The sequence below is a fragment of the Columba livia genome, chromosome 1 (assembly GCF_036013475.1).
Source record: "Columba livia isolate bColLiv1 breed racing homer chromosome 1, bColLiv1.pat.W.v2, whole genome shotgun sequence".
Lineage (NCBI taxonomy): Eukaryota > Metazoa > Chordata > Aves > Columbiformes > Columbidae > Columba > Columba livia.
In genome coordinates this window covers 172,046,231-172,066,015 of record NC_088602.1, presented here as the reverse complement: position 1 = coordinate 172,066,015, position 19,785 = coordinate 172,046,231, and the positions used below count along the sequence as shown (strand labels likewise).

The following is a 19,785-nucleotide window of genomic DNA, read 5'->3' as shown; positions in this document are numbered from 1 at the left end:
GTGGTTTTATTCATTTTAGCTTTAGAATATTGGAGTGCTGTGAAGATAACTTTTTTTTCTCACCTTTTACAGCACTTGTCGTTCCCTGAAACGTGAAAAGACAGAGGGTTTTTAGCTGTCTGGCTTTTAATGGTTGACCTGTAAATAGTAATTTAGGTATCTGCCTCAAATACTTAGTAGGAAGGACTCCAATGCTTTCTTGTGAAAAATGGTTTCTGCACACACTTCTGAGCAGGATGCTGGGAATACTTGGTGCAGACAAACCATTTGGAATTTGAACTTCTTAGAAATGCCAGAGTTTTCTCTTGTGACATCGTTGTCTCCACAACTACTTAAAACTGAAGGATTCTGTGCAAAATACTGAAGTGACAAACGTAGCTGGGAGCTGCACCTGGCCCAGACTTTTTGTTGCATCTTACTGCAGAAAAGCTGTGTTTATATGCTCCCTCAGCATCTTCACAGCATGTGTGGAAAATTCTGTTTAGCCCTTGAGAAAAGCAGTGTTTCTGCTGCTAGTTTGTGGGGTGACTTTGGTTTGAAGGAGTATCTGTGTATGCAGCATTCCAATGACATAGAAAATTTCTTTTTTCATAGCCTGGAGAAAGGAGTGGCCTGTATCACCTTCTTACCTCTGCTTCATTTTTGTCCAGCATATAAAGACCCAAGAGAGAAAAAGTGATTGAAGTCATAGTTCAGTTAAAGAAATTAGACCACTGTTTGGCACACATGCCATTTTCTGCTCATCTTGTTAAACTACACACCAGTGTTTTACAGCCAGAAAACTGATCATCTGAATTAGGGATTTAATATTCTCTTATCTATAAAGCAGACTAAGTGTAGGGAAAGCAGGTTTTTAAGCACTTTCGTATACTTTTGTAGGTTAGTGCTTGAAACTGCTTGCTGTTGACAGTTACTCTTGTGGAAATATAGTGATCCAACTGCCATTACTTGCTGAAAGCTTTTATGGTCTTGATTCCCAAATGTATTACTTTGTGACACCCTGGCATATTGTAGACCTAGATTATTACTCTTTGTTTTAAATAAGTAATTTACTACCTTTAATTAGTCAAGACAGCTTAATACATGTATTTGCAATACACACATGTGAGTTCTAATTAAGGTAATTAATTATTAAAATAATTCACGACACAAGTGTGTTTCCTTCCCATATCGCCTTGTCTGTGTTCACTGGTTCTCATCACAGAACAAGGAAAAAAGAAATTACTTGACTAATTTTGACTCTTGGCTTAGCTTTTTTACTGGGTGATAAATGTCCCTTGGTGTCAGAAGGTGTGGGAGAATTTGCAGATCTTTTCCTTCTGAAAGAAAGCTGGTTTAGGAAGAGCTCCCAAATATTCATAACCGATAGTGATGTTTTTGGGAGTGTGTTAATTTTTCTCTTTTTATTGGACTTTATATAGAAATGTGTTAGGGATATCCACTATTGGTCTTAACTTCTAGTAGGCAATCGGTAATGCTTTCTAGCGAAAAAATGAGTATGCACTACCAAGATTGTTTAAAAATCACACAGCTTTGTGGCCTCCTTTATGTGTTATCTTGGTGTCAACTCTGTATGAAATTTGTGATGCATGAGAAAGCTTTCGTCTTATAGGACTACACCTTTAGGAGGTAGCGTTAGCTTAGTAGACCGAGAGTGGGAAATATTTATTTCAGTTCTCTGCAAGTTTTTGGCCTGAAGAAGGTTCGTTTTCATTAAAGGTCAGTAGTGCCCAAACTTGTCCTCAAATCAAATGCAGTGTGGACATAAAAGTTGCTGTTCATCTTATTAATGGTTTAACATACTGTAAACAGTTACATTATCATAAATGATCAAGGGATTATTTTTTTTGTCAGCATATATAAAGTAAGCAAAGATTAACTTACATGTAGCGTGGCTTTTTTAATATGGTAAATTACCTGTTCTAAGGTTCCGTGCTTTGTGCTTGTCTCTGATCTGAATGTGTTCAAAGCGTTTACAGTGATACTACAGTTAAAGGCTAGCTGAATCTCACAGCTTTCTCTAATATGGACAATTTATTTAATCTTCTAGCAAAATTCAGTGATTACAAATCAACATGGTCCCCAGATCCCATAGGACACAATCCCACTCATCTCTCCAACAAGATGTGGAAAAACCATATTTCCTCAAGGAACACTACAGGGCTGCCCCGCCCGCCTCCTGGCCTGACCAACCCCAAACCATCATCTCCATGGAACAGCACAGCACCCCGATCGGTCAGGGGCTGGGGGGCACAGGACTCAAGGCTTGCCTCTGGTGAGAAGAATCAACTGATAGCACTATTGATCAGACCTGAGGAGTGTACGTTTTACGGCACTAGTGGTTCGGAGGAGAGAAAGTTTCAGTTGTCTGGTAAAAGGAAAAAAAATCCTTCTCGAAATGGAAATTTGCTGTCAGTAATTGGGGTGGGGTGTGGAATCCCAGGTCCTGCTACAGGGAATGAGTGAAGAGGGCTGAGAGCTCCCAGGGGAAAATACCTACTGCATGGGACCTTTCTCAGGACTAGATGCTTTCTGTGGGTGGGAAACTCCTCAAAGATAAATTCTAGTAAAAAGTGAATCTTGATGTGAAATGTGAGGAAATATGTGGGTTTGTTTTCAGGTCTGAAGATGAAGCTTTCCTGTGTTAACAGGGCTGTTAATGCTGAATTTGTCTGAGATTGAAAGACCTGACTGTAAAGAAAAATGGTTGTCTGTATCAAATCTGTCTTGATGTCTCTGTCTTCTAATTTGCAGCATCTACTTGGAGTGATGGTGGCTCAGTTCGTCCTAGCTACTGGTTGGTTCTTCACAATCTCACTCCACAGGTATTTTCTGTTGTTGTCTCTGGCAACTTGTTTGCTTCAGCAAGATACCGTTTTGTGGATTCTTCAGTTGTTTCTCTTTGGATAAAATCTAAGAAAATCAGATTTGTCAGCATACATAAGATGTGTTTGTACTAAATGGGGCTGCAATCTGATTGGTATTTCTATTGTAATCTCTTCAGCTAACTTTAAGATGTTCAGTTTTTGCTACATTACTGCCATAACCTTTTGTTACCTAGAGTTTCAAAAAAATTACTGGAACAGAAAGATTTTTTCTTAGAAGTGAGGATAAATTCCATTCCCATAACGTGAAATGCTTTAGAGCTGTTAAAGAGACTGTTCTTTGGGATGTTGTGAATAAGAAAGCTGGTGTAACTGCCAGTTTTCACTTCGGTGTTTCCATAGTTAAACCACAGAATGTTTCCAGTGCTCCTGCCAATAACAGTCTAGCTAAGTTATTCCTGCAAGTATTCTCAGAGCTTTCTTCCATTCAGAATGGATTCTGTGGAGATCCTGGTTTCAGCAATCCCAATTAGTCTGTATTCGAGGCTTAGGAAAAGCCTGTATGATTATTTGCAGCGCCCTGATGTCTAGACAGAGAGCCCTCCTGTTCAGCAGGATAATTTACAATGCTTCTACTACAATCAAAGAGAGCGTCAATGTGAAAGGAAAAACTAAGGTCTCCTTCAGATCACCCTGAATGGCAAACTGTGCTCTTTTAATAGAAAAGATGTTTCCTTGCTGCAAAGGAAACAGCAGTTGTGTGATGAAGAGGTGCAGTTACAACTCTCCCTTGTGCAAGGTAGTTTAATACTGCTTTAGGAATCATGTAATGGAAGAAGAATGTATTTTGGAGACATTTAAGTTAATAGAAAAGAGAAAGCAGCAGACTGTAATTACCTCTTCCATAAGAAATGTTCTATTCATTGGGGGACAGTACACTAGAGAGAAGGAAAGCATAAACATTAAGGTGGATTGAGGGACAGTATCTTCAAGTTTGTGTCTTTTAACTCTGTCCATATTTGTACCCACACACAAATTCCTTTTCCCTCATTTGAGGTTGTATTACATAATGGGGGAAAAGGAATAAAGTAGTACTTCCCTAAGCATCTGCACGTATGGATCCCATTCATGTGTGCGTGTTCCTGGGGCATACCAGGAATGGAATCTGTCTGTACAGAACACCTGGGAGAGCAGCAGTTCCTGGAGATAAGTGGTGAGCTGTTCCTGCTGCAGAAGGAATGTAGGCAACAACTGCTGTGCAAACATTAGCTCGGGAAGAAGGAACATTGCTGGTTTGGCAGAAAGATCACTGACTGTTTCTGTAGCTTACTGTTTCCATAAACCACAAAGACAAAAATGCCACAAGATTTTAAAAAACACTCACTGTAGGGGTGATATTTCCAGTTTTGCAAAGAACTTCTGAATACTGGTTGATCTCATTTCCACTGAAACTGGAGTGCTGGAGACTAAGAAATTCTGGTTCCTTTGGTACAAATCCCTGATGGCTGAAGAAGTTCAGAAGTACAACTTCTGTATACAATTACTGTAAAACCTGACAACATAAGGCTAGAGACAATGTAAGAAACAGAATGAGGTGGGGAAAACTGGGCTCAGGCTACAAGCGAGTGAGAAAGAAAAGTCGGATTATTTCATAAAGCAAAGTCATTGTAATTCTGAGAAGTCAAGGCATACTGATCCTGTCTGAAAATCAAATTCTGTCACCTTTGCTTACTTCCCACTGCTTTAATGTTTTCCTTTCTGAGAGCAAATTATCTTTTAATTACTGAGATGAAGATAGGATGGAAGTGCGTTTGGAGATAGAGTTCCAGACATCTGTTTTATCCTGGCTGTTATTCCTCAGATCGATGGGTCAACCTTGAGGACGATCTGCATGCAGCATGGTCCACTGCTGACATTCCATCTGAACCTGACCCAGGGCACCGCCCTTATCCGATACAACACCAAACAGGAGGCGGCCAAGGCCCAGACTGCACTGCACATGTAAGGAATCCCCGTGTCTGTTCTTTGTTGCTACGTTAGTCGCGAACACAAACTCTGTCCTGTGCTGTGCTTTGGGAACTCATTTCAAGTATCGTGGTTCTAAGGGAGTCTTTCATTCATTGGCAGAGGAAAAAAAGAAAGATGCCTTCTGTTTGTGTTACTTCGATTGTTGGCACAAACCAGCACATGCAAGAAGGTACAAATAAGATGGAATTGTGACCAGTATACCCCTTACTGTACAATTTTGGCCATTTTATAAAAGCTTGTGAATTGTTTCAGATGAAAATCATTCTTGTGTGTAACTCAAATGTGTGGTAATCTGCTATTGTTTTGAGATACACCTGAAATAACTTAGTCAAAGAGCTGTAGATCTTAGGTTTCGTGTTCATAAGCTTTTTGGAAATGACTGTGACTCTGGTATGTTTTAAAAATGTGAAAGGTTTTGAGGCAAAAATCTTGGCAGGGGTGGAAGGTGTAAGCCATTAACTCAGTGAAAGCTTTTGAACTATGCTAATCTTATCCTGAATTTCACCGGCTTATAACCTGTTCTTGCTCTGTTTTGTTCGAAAGGTTGCAAATGTGCATTTACCATTTTAGCTAGGCTGTATATGCCCTTCTGTTGCTCTTAGTGTTAACGTTCAAGACCTTAGTTTAAACTTAGAAAGCTTTTGTTGCAGGCCTGACAACTGAGTGATGGGAGAAAGGGGCTTGGTTGGTTTGGTTTGCATTCCTCCCTCCCCTTACAAAATGGAGTTTTTTGTGCTTTGAGTCATTTCTGCTGTCGAGAACAGCTCAAGTTTTCTGTGCTCCCTTGTGGCAAGCTGATACCTCCTTTGACTTGGGCACCTAATGGTGTTGTTTCTGCGCCTTCCGAATCCCTTTCTCTTACCCTTCTGGCTCTGATTATTTTTTTTTTTTCTTCTTCCGTATATCTTCTAGGTGTGTGTTGGGAAACACTACCATCCTCGCTGAGTTTGCCACAGATGAAGAGGTTAGTCGCTTTCTGGCACAAGCTCAGCCCCCTACACCTGCAGCAACCCCAAGTGCACCCACAGCAGGCTGGCAATCCCTGGAGACGGGACAGAACCAGACAGATCCAGTTGGACCTGCTTTAAATCTCTTTGGTGGGTCAACAGGGCTTGGGCAGTGGAGCAGTGGTGGCGGCGGCAGCAGTGGGGGTGATCTCACTGGCGCTTCGTTGTGGGGGCCCCCAAACTATTCTTCAAGCTTGTGGGGGGTCCCAAGCGTAGAGGATCCACACAGAATGGGCAGCCCTGCTCCCTTACTACCTGGAGACCTTCTGGGAGGAGGGTCGGATTCAATCTGAACTTAGAACTTTCAACTCTGACCTCGTGACCTTTTTTGGAACAGCAGCAGCACTAACTTGACCTTTTCGTTTTTTTCAACTTGCAATAAATACATTTATAAAAAGGAAAAAAGAAAACGGAGAGAGAAAAAAAGGTGGGTCATTGACAGACTGTCTGAGCACATAGTTGCCTCCCTTATATAACTTCAGTTTTTTCGTTTGGAATATGAATCCAAAAAGAGAACATATCACTCTTGAAATACTTGAATCATGAACGCCAACTTAGAAAGACAATGTGAAGCAAGTACACATACCATTTAAATTTAAACACAAAAAATTAAAAAAATTAGTTTCTAGTTTTTCACTTTTTCATGTTATACGGAAGTTGTTGCTAAGAAACATATATACTGAAAAAATAGCTTTTTAACTTTGTTTGCACTGGGTGTGTTTCCGTCCTTAGGTCTACCATGTTGGGTTGGGGTAGGGGAGGGGTTCAAAAGAAAAGCGGGGGGGGAAGACTTGACGGAGCCTCACTTTAAAAACAAAATAAAAAATTAAAAAAAAAAATAAAAATAAAAAAATCACAAAAAAAGACAAAACAGAAAAACAAAAAAGACAAAACAAAACAAAAAAACCAACACTTTGTGATTGGCTGGTTGATAAGTACCAGTGTGTTCTGGCACATGTAACTGCCCACGTGTGCTTGTTTCTGTGTGAGTGCGTGTGCACATGTTCGTGTGTGTGCTTTTTTTTTCTCTATATATATGATCTTGAAGTGCTGCATTGCTGATGGTCTGTGGGCTGGCTGGCCATCTGCATATCTTAATTCTGAAAACAAGACAGGCATGGTGGAGTCCCTGTGGCTGAAGCAGAATCCAATTGGGCTGGATTAAAAATTGTCGGTAGGGTTTTTTTAAATTCATTTTAGCAGGGTGCTATCTCAAGTCTGCAGATCGTATTGAGTGGGTAGTTGCTTCCTGGCCCTTGTTCTAACCCTGTGGTAGAGCAGAACACTGCCATATCCAAAGGATTTGGTGAGAGGGGAGCCAATGTTGTCTTTTGAGTAGCAGTGTATTTATTTATTTATGTCTGCATGTGGGGTTTTTGTACTGAGTGAACCCTAGAATGTTTCTGATATAATGCAAGCCATTTTTTTTAATTCCAACAAGGGGAAAAAGGGAGAAAAGAAGACGTCGCCATTTTCTGTGCGGCTTAGACAAATGTTCTTATTTAGTCTCTCGCAAGCTTCAGTACCTTTAAAAAAAAAAAAAAGGTGTTTCTTTTCTCCCCCAAACCTACAAATAGGCACCCAGATTTGTTCTTGAAGAGTCCATCAAAAGCTTGAAAGTTCAGCCCAACCAAATCAGCCTTTTAATTGATTTACTGCTTGTATTAAAACTGACAAAAATTAAGCCATGTCAGCAAATTGCTGGCCAGCCTCCCTCATCTCCTGACAGCACATGCAGCAAACTCCCTTCTGCGTCCTTCATGGTGAGCGTTACCTGTGCCAGGCCTTGGTGTATTACAGCGCCAGACCATCACTGACAGAAACGTTTACTTACGAATGTTCTTAAACCAGTGTGTACTTCAAACGTTTCCTTTTGTTTATCTGTGTTGTGTTTTTTCCTGTGTACGTGGTTTTGCTTAGGGAAGTATATAGCTAGCAAAGACTTTTTTTTTTTTTAAAGTATTGCACCTTTTTGGTTTTTGTTTTTACTTCTTCTGTACTGTTGCTTTTTAATTTCTGTATTTAAGGAAAGGTTTGGGGTTTTTTTAGCATCAGTGTAGTAGTACTCTGGGCAGGATAGGGGTGACCTGTAATCCACAGTGATAGCCAGTGTGTGCGTGCATGTGTGCGCTGGGAACAAAACTTTTAAGACCTGTTGTTGTGAAAAGAGTTGTAGCAGACTTGAAGGAACATGCCTTGACATTAAGTGAGAAGTCTCTCGGGGCATTGGGGCCGGGAGAAGAGGGAAGAGAGATGCCGGTACTTTTTCCCTAAGTGCTAGGACTTCCATGCGGTGTTGTCTAGCCATGATACTGTCTATCAAAGTGCCGACATTCTGTACCAGCACATACCTGTCCATTCCAGCCCTCAGCGGGAGCAGCGCTCAAGATTTATTACCAGGGGGGTGGGGGGGATTGGATTAGGGGCATCTTTATTCAGCATTTTCATTGAAGGATATGACAACGGCAGATACATTTAACTCTAAGCGTGGGTTGGGTGGGGAGAAGCAGAAGCAGATTCAAGTAATGTGGGGGGGGGCTGTGTGTGTGTGTGTGTGTGTGTGTGTGTGTGCCTGTGTGCTGGGGGTGGGAGGGAAAGGCTGGGGAGTTGCGTGGCTTTTTTAAGTTCGCCCTTTCTATGTAAACCCAATGTCACAAGGAAGACTGACTGAGGGAAATGCTGCATATACACATGCCTGTAGATTTGTATGCAAAGTGTTAAGTGGCAAAAAGTACAAGTAGATTTGTATTTGTTTAGTAAACTGGAGTGTGCAGCATACTCTTCCCCCTTCTGAATATACTTTTCTATTGTGTCTCCTCCTTCATCCATCCCACCATGCACAAAGAAAATGCTCTCTTCCAGCTCCTGCTAGCTCGTGCCGCTCATAAGCACACATCCATGAAGCTTTGTTTCTGCTAAATCTCTGCTCAAAGACCAGCACACTTGGACACAGAGCAGTTTCTTAAAAGTCCTGTGCCAGCAGTACTTCCTAGTGGAGCACCTTTGGCCCAAGTAAGCCAGTATCCATTCTGCCACGTGATTTACACACGCTGGTTCATTGCTGTGTTCCACCCTCACTTCTCTCTCCCAACCTGCCCTAAGGTCCCTTTTTCCTGCACTTTGGGCTAGTTGAGTTCATTGTGATACTACGGTGAAAGCCGGGTGCTAGAGCCCCTCTTGTTTACAAGACATAATGAGGGATTTGAAATATTTAAAAAGAAAAGCTAAATTGTTCTTCCATTGTAAGCTTAAAGGGAAAAAAAAATTAAAACGTACAAAAAAAAAAAAAAAGACCAAAAAGTGCATATATATATTTTAGATGAAGACTAACTCTGGGAGCATTTAACAGTGTTTTTGTTTTTATTTTAACATTTTATTTTCCTGCTTTAAATTTGCAAGCATTCTCAGGAATTCTAGGGTAGGAAGCCAGTTTTTTGAAGATGGTTTATTTAACCTTATCCTAGATAGATGGCTGTTTCTTGTTGATAAACTTTTACAAGTTCCTGAATCTTCAAAATGTTTGAAAGTTTTTACTTTAAAATAAAAATGCTAAAAAAAAAATAATAAAAAGAAAAAAAAAAAAAGAAAAAAATCTCCAAATGTTACTGTCAAGTGGGGGTATCAAGAATTTTAAAGATTAAATGAAAATATATTAAGAAAACTTCTCAATATCAGCAACAGAAATTTATTGTAATGTTAAACAAGTTGTGGGAGAAGAAGGGTTATCATTTGTAGTGCTTTGTTACTCATACAGACATGCGTGCAGTTGCATGGAGAAGTGTGTGAATGGAAATCTATCACTTTATTGCCTCTCAGTTGAAACTAAACAAAAATATTCTTCCAGGCACCTTTTTAAAAGCAAAGTGAAACTATAAACCTAATTAAAATGCAGTATAGTTTAACCGAAAGCGTCCTCAGTTAGGAGGACTAGCAGAATATATGTGATGGTGCTTCTTTAAACCACTTTTTATGTAGTGTAGAAAACCAGTGCTGACACAAAAAAACAATAATGAAGTAGTTTTATTATCCTGTATTTTCAGTATAGCAAAATGAGACAATGTGGAATAACTCCAGTAAAATGTACATTAGAAATCAACTTTTCTGTTTTCAGAATATTTGGTCAGTTTATTCCCCCACTTGGAGATTTGCTGCTTGCTATTCTTCACCTATCCCACCTCCCAGTCTTTCTGCTTTGTTTTATATGAGGGAAGTATCTGTTAAACTCTTCTATTCCCCGTGTTGCTACTGGCTGCCAGGGCTTACAGTCTTGGAACTTCAGAGTTTGGTGTTGGGATGGCCAGTTTCTGTCTGCCAGCTCTAAGGGTCAGGGACGTACTCCGCCTGAAATGGCTTGGCTCAAACCACAAAAACCCAAAAACCGTGCTAGTGCCTTTTGACGTGCACCCACATGCCCTACGGCAGGGGAAGAGAGGGAAGATGAGGCAGGGTGAGGCAGTACAGCCGCTTCGTGGAAAGAGATGTACTCGTTCTTAAGGGAAAAAAAAAAGCATGCTGTGTATGCAATGAGTTACGTAACCGTAGTTGAGATAACTTTATTATTTAAAAAAAAAAATCAAATGCCAAATTCCTGTCCTTTTTGTACCAGTTGCCCAGTGTTTTCCTGTTGCGCTGCGTGTACATCTGAGTGTATACATGTGTGTTGAAAGTAATGCATCAGTGATAATAAAAATGCGCTTAAAAAAAAACCCTGTCATGGGCCAGTGGAAGGAGGGTTTATTTAGGGAGTTTGAGATTTTTTTTTTTAATTTATTTTACAGAGAGAATTTGAGTGCTTTTTCCAGAGGCTGTGTTTTATCAAATCAGTAGTGTCCTAAAAGAGAGGAAATCGTAGGATTTAATCAAAAAGAGCCTAGGAACTTGACAGTCACTTGGAAGTGGGTTGTGACCGACTGCTGAAGGGTTAGCTGTCTTGAGTTTCAGCAGTCTGCTGGGTCCAAAGCTATTTAGTACAACAGTCTGCTCTGCCTTTCTCTAAATGTGCAGGCCTGCAAACATTGGTGACTGTCTCCTTAGTGATAGTTTTCCTAAATTGTTAAAGCAACATTAATCTTACTATTGTCCAGCTACAGTTGACGGTTCTATTCCACTCCAGATTATATGTAGTTAATCATGATGTTGCTAGCGTGGCTTAGTCATGGCACTCTGAACCCTTGCAAGTGATTTCTGAGCGTTGTACTAACCAGACTCATCTTCTGGCGACGACCATCACTTAGCGTTTTAAATATTCTGCTACCATCTGAGCTCATGACAGTGAGAAGTTAGCAGGAACTCATGTTAGGGTACTACTGGGCTTTTACAGAACTCTTCCAGGGAGGGAATATGTGGGAACATCTTGTTTAAACATACTGACAAAGAAGGCAGGGAAAAGACACTGGGGAAGGCACATCCTGGAATAGACTGTTGGCATCTCTTTCCACTAAAAAAATCAAACATAACGTCTTTCACTGGAAAACACTCTTTACTTTCTCGAACGACAAACATAACTCTTATAGTTTTATTCTTGTTTGTGGTTGTCCAGGTTATACATTTAAAATATATATGTACTTTACAGATAGTGTCAGCATTCCTGGTTTTTTTCCTAGTTTTGAATCCTTCACTGCTGAATTTGTTAAAAAAACTAAACAAAAAACGCAGTCTTCTAAACAGGTATCCGTTTGTTACCAGCCGCTTCATTCACTCCATGCTACAGTGTGTATCAAGCTGGGAGTTTTTTAATGAGTTTGGTAATTCTTTGCTCCATTTGAGTATTTCATTTTAGCAGTGACTACAAAGCCTAGCAAGCAAAAAAAGGTGGGGTATGGCACAGAAACCTATGTTGAGACCTCTGACATGTACTTTGGAAAGCAGTTTCAGTACTATGTACTTTGGAAGACTTGCCATCTTTTCCCAGCATTTTTATGCTTTTACCTGGACACTTGCCTGGCAGTCTTGAGAGTGGGTTTTTTATTGTTGGTTTAGGATTTTTTTTCCTATCACAGGGTGTCAGGTTTTTCTTACAAGTTTTTTTATTTTGCTTCAAGTTAAGTGGCTTGTGTAATGAGCAAGCGTATTAAGCCAAGTGTGTTTTTCCTCTGCAACACAAACAGGATGTTTTCAACAAACTGGCTGAGATAACCACCTCAAAGATCAAATAACAATTGAACCTTTATGTTAAGTTGGCCTCTTTTTTTTTTTCTCTTGCCATGAAATTTCTTAACATTTATTCCTTAGAACTATTCCTCTATTCTTCCTAAAAATACTGCCACATCTTCCACTGTATCTTGGTGGTGCATCCAAACAGTACTGTAGAATTTTTTTATTTCTCCTTCTTTTTTTATTACATTTATCTCTTAGGTTTCTATTTCTGTTCGTGCATATTGTTTCTCCGTTGGCTTTAAGAGAAGTACTGTATGTGTATCTGAGATTCCCAATCTCCTGCACCAGACTTGTGTGTGATCCTCACATGAATTAGTCCAACTGACCTTAAACGAGTACTGCTCGGGTGAGGGCTCTTTGTGTAAGGAAACCTTAGCTGGGCTGGGGCCAAGGTGGCAGATGAGGACCTGTTATATTTCCAATGCAGCAAACATCTGCGTTGCATATATCACATTCACTGTAAATCATGTGACTTCAGTATCCAGGTTTCTCAAGCAGACTGAACTGCTGGGTTTGTGTGATGAATGGTCAGCATCTCAGGATATGAGTCCTGACTGAGTAAAAGGTAGTATTTTCTCTCTGAAGAGGTAAGGTTCCCCTGGCAGAAGCAGCTTGCTTAAATGTAAATATGCATGCATGTATTTGTGGGCAGGAAAGTAATACCAAGAAAACTAAGTTGAAATTACTTCTTAAAAAAATGCTGTTGAAGTGCAACTTTGGTCCTGAGTCCGAAACAACATATGCAGAACCTGTTGATTTGTCTAAATTTATTTTGCACAAAATACCATTTCAGTTCTTGAGTTTATTTACCACTATTTTGCAACATTAGGAACTGATACTGTTACATCAGTCATTCCCACTGTGATCAAAATACAGTTGTCTAAAACCCAAACTCTGTTCCTTCACCTCCAGTACTAGGCTTCGGCTCGTGGCAGAAGGGTTTTAACAATAATGGGGAGAAATATGTGAAGTTCCCCTGATGTAGACAGAGCCTGTTTTCCCTGTTATGCTGAATTCACATCCAGACATAAAACACAAAGCAAAAATTATGCTGGAGCAGAGTTTTTAGTTGGGCTTAAACGACAACAGAAGCCTAACTGGAGATTTTTAGCAGCCTTGCTAGTTCATGTCCCTCACGATATTTTACGTAAGTGTTCCATCACTGTAAATACCAGTGTTGCTGAATTTTACTAAAGTTCCCCTGCAGTAGATAATAGGAAACAGGCCCAGTTTGTAGTGACTTGCCAAGCAGAGCTTTGTGTACAGTAGAATTCGAGGTTCTGTCTACATTGCTGTTAAAACTGAGCCAGGGTCCTGTTTAAAAATACAGCTCTCTATTTTGTGATGTTACGTGAGACTTTAACTTTGTGATGTAGTAACTATAGCTTCTAATCCTTATATGAAAAGTGATTTAAGGTTTCATCTGTGCTACAAAGAGCACCACAGCTCCTGGTGATTTGGAGCCTGCTCTTAAAACTCTTGTCAGGCCAAGACAGATGCAGCTTCATCTGTGGCACACAGCAGACAACGTCCCTTTGCATCCACAGTTTGCGTGCATGTTGCTTTTCATCGAGCTATGCAGGAAAGATTGTCTCTCAAAGTCTCCCAGAATCCTGTGCTATATAAGCAAGCTTTTAGCAAATCAAGTGCCCTCTGCAAGGAGCCATTTTCGCCCTGTGTGACAGTTGGGACTGGTGACATTCAGCAGTGTTGGGACTCCTCTTCGCTTTGTGGTGAACAAGGGAGCTTTTCTGACTTGACTCTGACAGCCTTTCTGTAAATGAATATAGAGCACTCCAGGGAAAAAGAAAGAAAAAGATGGGGGGAGGAATGCATTGTGCCAGCCAGCATTTAAGTATTTTTGCAGCAAACATTCTTGATTGTGGTGGGCAGAGGAGAAGCAAAGAGACTGGAGAAGTTTGCATGGATGCGCAATACAAGGAGGTAGTGCTTAGCAAAAAAAGTTTCCTTGAGCACTAAATACCTCCTCCTGGGTATTACTGTGCGTTGTCGCATTTGCAGAACTAACTTCCTCGGGGCTTTTTAAATCTGTTTGTTTTGTTTTAAATTGAGACAAAGTGGAAACTTCTCCTGTTTCAGATGAAACACAACCATAAGTGAACATTTTCTTCATTGTGTACTGTTGAGCAGTAAGAGCAGGTTGCACAGCTTGTTAGAATAGCTATTTTAGTTACATGATTATGATATTACGTGCTTTCTTCCCCCTCCCTCTCCCTGCCAGATATGGCTTTGCCCTTTCTATATAAAGTGCTGTGTGGGTTTTTTTGTTTTGTTTTGGGGACTTGTGGAGAAGCAGCAAAATGAAGTGAAAATGCAAACCAAGGTAGAACAGCCTTACTTTAGAGGGGTAGCCTTACAACAGAGCTTTATTGTGAGTGTGCTGTATTCCAAAATATGTAAGCCAAAAACAAACAAAAAAAAAAGCATTCATTTATGCAAAAAAAAAAAAAAAAAATTAAAAAGAGGTGTTGGAAGACTTCTTTAATATGTACCTTCTAAAGGTAAAGTAAGGTCTCACCAAGTGATACGTTATTGTGATACTTCTTGCTGGGTCAGTAGGGATGGGTTGGGGTATAAGCGCTTAATGTTTTCCTCCTATGTTTTTACAAGCAGTAAGTTAAATGTGGTATTTATGAATGTGCCTTTGTGAGTATAGTGACTGTCTAATTTGAGGAGAGGGGAGACAGTGGTCAATTTATTCTTTCAAGGGTCAGACGTCGAGATTGCAGCCCACTGGTCCCTTTTCACAAGCAGCATCTTTTGGGCTGGTCTCTACACTGCACAATACGTATTCATATATGTGGTAGAGATCGGGGGCGGGGGGGTGCGAAGTGTTGTTGTGATGCACAGAAGCTGTTGGTAGTTTTAGGCTAGTCTGCTGTTGCAGGTTGAGTTCATATATGTATTGTGTAGTTTCTCTTTATGTTTGTGTGCATGAGTGTGAATGCGTGTGGCTTCATTTTTTGTAAGCACTGGAGAACTGAAACACAGTGATGTTTGAGACAAATTGATACATGTAGAGAAGATGATGTTTTGTAGCTTCTGTTGAATAGTGGGTGCAGGCACATTTTTACCCTCTCTGTCCACGTCCTGGTAAGAGAAACAGGAAAATTATTTTTTTTTTTTTAACCCTTCAAGTTCCAGCACACTTAATGTTGCCATTTAAATGAACAGGGTATTACACAAGAAGAAAAAAAGAGTTTTTGAAATGGTGAGGTAGAAGTGTTTAAAAGGAAAAAAAAGTCTGAAGTAATTTTTTGTTTCTTCGAAGCTGTTTGTAGCTAAACATGGGAATCTGCAGTGTCTCCTTCCATTTGTTTTTGGTTTTTTTCTAATTATTCACCTCTTCGTCCCATCCAAAACATGAGGTGTACAAGATCAAGAGCTGTCGCTGTAGCCCTTCATAGTTCCCACGCTGAAAAAAAAACTTCAGTGGGATCTCTCAGCTCTATTCAGGAAGACAAAGAGAGGAGAGACTCTGCAGTTTTCTTTGCTTCGCTCTCATTCCTCTCTAATGGCCTTGAAATGTATTATTATGCAAATGTGAATTTTGATACTGAACTTAAGAAGAGGTTGTTTGTTCTTTTTTCAAAAAAAAAAAAGGTCCCATATGTGGTCAGCATTGCTTCTTTATTTTGTAAGTGAATTGTAAACTATGCATTCTGCAAAGGGGGTGTAGGGGACAAAGATAGCTTTGCTAAACTGTTTAGGAGTTTCTGTGTCCATGGTATATCCATTATAGTTTGGGGAAGTGGCCAATATGGAACTGGGCAGAGATTGGAAAACTAATGTTGACTGCAAAACAAAATCAGCTGTAAACCTTGTGCAGGATTGTGGATTCTAGCTGTGCAGTGTTAACCCAGGGCCAATAGGGTGAATGGGACACCAGCTCTACCTGGGGAACTATCTGCCACCTCCTGTCATCTGGCCCTTGTCAAGCTCAGGAATCACAGTGCTGTAGGCACTTTTTTGGATTTACTACTCGTTTTCCATTACAGCAGTCCTCGTGCTCTTCCAGGAGAATTGGAACACAGCTGGTCCTTGATGTCTACACTTTCTTCTCCCTGAAATTGCTGCTGTTTCTGGCACGGCTCATACAATGGCAGCGCAGCAATGGACGAGATGGTAGAGGTGGTACTTACTTTCTAGTGCTGATCAAAGCATGACTTTGAGGACTGCTTTCTTTCAACATCAGCAGCTACCAGTGCTTTGTTGTCTGGTATTACTGCTGGTGGCTTAGCATTAGTGTTGGCAGCGTGCGAAGTTTTAGGGAATGTAGACCGACGTGTAGACAATGCCATTTATTTCAAAGAGATTATCCTTTTTTAGTATAAGGTGATAATCATAATGGTCATAGAAAAGGATGCACTTCCTCACATCTCTGAAATGCAGTCATTGTGAATTTTTTGTGTTCTTTGAAGCTTGCTGAGCTTCTAGGAGCAGTCTCCTCAAAAAAGTTGAGATCTCGCTGCCCTCTTCATCCTCTTAATAGGGACCCTTTGACTTGACTTTTTCTTTTGTCCATGGTATACCATGGTACCTGCATTGTCCTTGGCATTATCTTAGATGTAATATCATAAACTGAGAGATTATCCTGCCTGTGTTCAGTGTTTTCATGCAGCAGTTTTATTTTTGTTGACGTTCACAGTACTGTAACAAGTAATAGACTTGATGATCACTCTCGCATCTGTGCCTGCCTTGCAGATGTGATCTTATCAGGGTTCCACTTGTCAGATTGCCTTTTTAAAAAAAGGAAAAAAAAAATCTGAAGTTGAAACTCACAAAAATACCTCGTGGTACACTTCCCCTTCTCATGTAACCTTTTAAATCTTACCTTTTCTTCTAAACTTAATAGGCTTTTCTTTCCATCTGTTTTCTGCTTTCTAAAAAGATGTTTGGACTAGTGGTTTTGAGAACAGGACCAGAAGCCTGGAACTCCTGAATTTTAACATTGGCCCTTACTCTTCCTTTGCCTTGGGCAAGTCATTTAACTTCTTTGCCTTTGTTTTTTCATCTGTAAAGTGAGGGTGATAATAATACTTACCTACCTCACAGGGGTTTTGTGAGGATCAACTAGTAAACGTTTGTGAAGTGCTTTAAAGACAAAAAACATGACAGAAGTATTATGAGGTTTTTACAGTAAGATCGCTCGTTGTTTTTACGTTATTTGGTTGCGTGGAGGAAAATAACCTCTTGTTTTTATGATTAAAGCCATCGGACACTCAGATCCTAAATAACAGAAGTTGATGGAGATTCAGTTACTCATGCTCCTCTTCTGTCTTTATGCCAGTTTCATTCTCCTGCTCTTTGTTATATAGTTATGCCAGTGTTGCTACAGGTTGCATGTCTCTACTTGTACTTTTAAAATAAGTTTCAGACTTGATTGAAGTACTACTTAGAGTTTGCTGCTTCTGTCACCAGATCACCAAATTTGAATCAGTTTGTGTATTTTTTCCTGCCTTTAAATAGCCTTTTGGGTAATGTCATCCTTCAAGTGGACACATCTTTTCCTGCCATTAGGAAGGGGAGGTGGTGGTGGGTAGTTCCAGAGAGGAGACTGTAATATGAAGAACCTTGCCACTTTATGCTGCTGCTCCAGGGATGAAGGGCAGAGTAACTTTCTGTTTCCTTCCCCGAATTAATTTCGGTGTGTTACTAGTGACACTTCAAATGCAGTGTCGCTTCTTGTCCACAATATGCAGAAGCCATCACCTGCCAATGAAACGTAGGAACAGAGGGAATGATAGTAGATGCTGCTCATGTATCTGCCTTAGGGCTCTCCCAGAAGGTCTCTGGGAGGGTGGTGGGGGAAGAGGTCTTTGGTGGGTAAATCCCACAGCCGTCAGGGAACCTCTGCTACTTTCTCCCCTCTCCGATCCCGTGGTCGCTGTTGCTTCTTTCTTGGATGTGCGTCTCAGGGATGTGCATATGAGCCCATGCCTTTTGGAATTTGGCCTTTTGAAATACCAAGAATATGGTTTCTGTACCTGAAACCTTCCTATCTGACACTCCCTGGCCCTCTCTGTCCTGCATTGCTCCCCGTGGCCTTAGGAACATCTCTCCACTGTTGCCCTGTGCCACCCGCTCCATCTCTGCCAGTTCTCCGGGTGAAACGGCTGCAGTGATTCTGCAGAGAAAGAAGCCGAAATGATGCATGTGCACCTGTAGGATTTACACACATGCGTGTCTTGGTTTTCTGCCACGCCCTGTCGAAAACATGCAGAATATCTGATGCACGATGCTTTTTTATTTCTCATCTGGAAAGCAGAACAAACCAGCAGTATGACTCTGCTGATGTAATTCTGTAATGTTTACTTTTAATTAAAACCTGAGGATCTTCCCCAAAGAACCAAAAAACCCCATCTTCTAACAAAAGTAACCAGTTGTCATCTTTCTGGGGGCGAGGGGGAGGGAAGTGGAGGAGGAAAAGCAGTGATGGGGGGAGTGTCCTGATCTATTTTCATCTCCACCACTTGGCTTGGAGATCTGAAATGCTGCTTTGAGTTCCACATACATAAGGGATCATGTTTACAAAGGTAAATGCCTTCTACCTGTTCAGGAAACTGGCTAATGGTGGACATCAGGTGTTGGGCAAGTTTCTCTTCATTGCAGACCGGTGATGGGAGGAAGGGTGTGTCCAGAAGAGGAACGGAGACATACGTTCATTTCATCTTATCTTCACGATAAAATAATGCCACTTTCCTCTCTCCCGGCAACAGGGAGGGAGGAGGTTGCAGGACAGAACATCAGCGATGTCCAGAATGGCTGGATCAGAAAAGGCAGCTTCTCTACTTTGCACATAACTAGGTAATGGGAAGGTACTGCTCGAGTCCTCTTGTCTGAAACACTGTCCCCCAGAAGCAAACATGGTAATAATAACAGTAGTGGCTGCGTGTGTATCGATGCTACTTGCAAGTTACCTTTAAGTGTTTTTTTTTTTCTTATACTTGAAACGGCTTACTTTGCTGAACTCTTACCATAGCTCAAGCTTCTGCCCTCCTCCTCTAGCGTGCGGTAGAGAGGTACGGGACGGGCGGGGAGAAGGTGGAGGAAGGAGATGAGGCGACGTCTCGCGCATCCCGGGTGCACCGCGGTTCCCATCCCGCGCCTGCTTCAACTTCCTAAGGGTTTTCCATGGACACAGAAACTCGGCACTTTAGAAGGTGCTCTCGTATGGCTGGCTGCCCCCCTCCTCCTCCTTTTCTATATTTTTATTTTACTTTTAGTATAGTGGTACTTAAAATCACTGGTTCACTTAAAAAGAAAAAAGAAAAAGACAAAAAAAAGGAAAAATGTTTAAACTCTACTAATGTACAAATAAGCTGAAATGTTGCATTTTATGTGTATTTTTGCCATAGCAGGTACTGTATTTCTCATGCTGGATTTAGAAAAAAAAAAAAAAAAAAAAAAAAAAAAAGAAAAGAAAAAAAAAGAAAAAAAAGGGTGATGTTTTATTGGAGTGTGAAAAGAGTAATAAGGAATTAAGTCTTCGTCATTTCATTGAAACTGAGAGATGGTGTAATACTTATATAAGTTTTCTGAAGGTTTTTTTTGGGCTCTTAAACAGCTTTTTTTGTTTTTATTTTATTTTTATTTTTTGAAAGATATGATTGTATTATGTGCAACTCAGTTGCTTACGTTATAACTACAAAATATTTTTGGGTTCCTGGAAAAAAAAAAAAAAAGAAAAAGACTAATAAATGTGTTTGGCTGCTAAGCATTTAATACTCTTGGTTTCTGCACGTTTG

At 40.5% G+C, this 19,785-nt stretch overlaps 1 protein-coding gene across 29 annotated transcripts in view; it reads left to right on the top strand.

The window, feature by feature from the left end:
• The window catches only part of TNRC6B (trinucleotide repeat containing adaptor 6B), a 141,934-nt gene extending 122,172 nt beyond the window's left edge, over nt 1-19,762 (top strand). For 18 of the 29 annotated variants that reach the window (XM_065046525.1, XM_065046561.1, XM_065046528.1 and 15 more), the window contains 4 exons: nt 2,051-2,371; nt 2,755-2,825; nt 4,687-4,826; nt 5,766-19,762. In XM_065046525.1, the coding sequence (XP_064902597.1) occupies nt 2,051-2,371; nt 2,755-2,825; nt 4,687-4,826; nt 5,766-6,153 (920 nt within the window). In that variant the 3' untranslated portion in view covers nt 6,154-19,762. The remainder of the gene's footprint in view (nt 1-2,050; nt 2,372-2,754; nt 2,826-4,686; nt 4,827-5,765) is intronic. The other 11 variants (XM_065046668.1, XM_065046685.1, XM_065046670.1 and 8 more) reach the window with 1 other exon arrangement.
• Nucleotides 19,763-19,785: the final 23 nt, after the last annotated feature.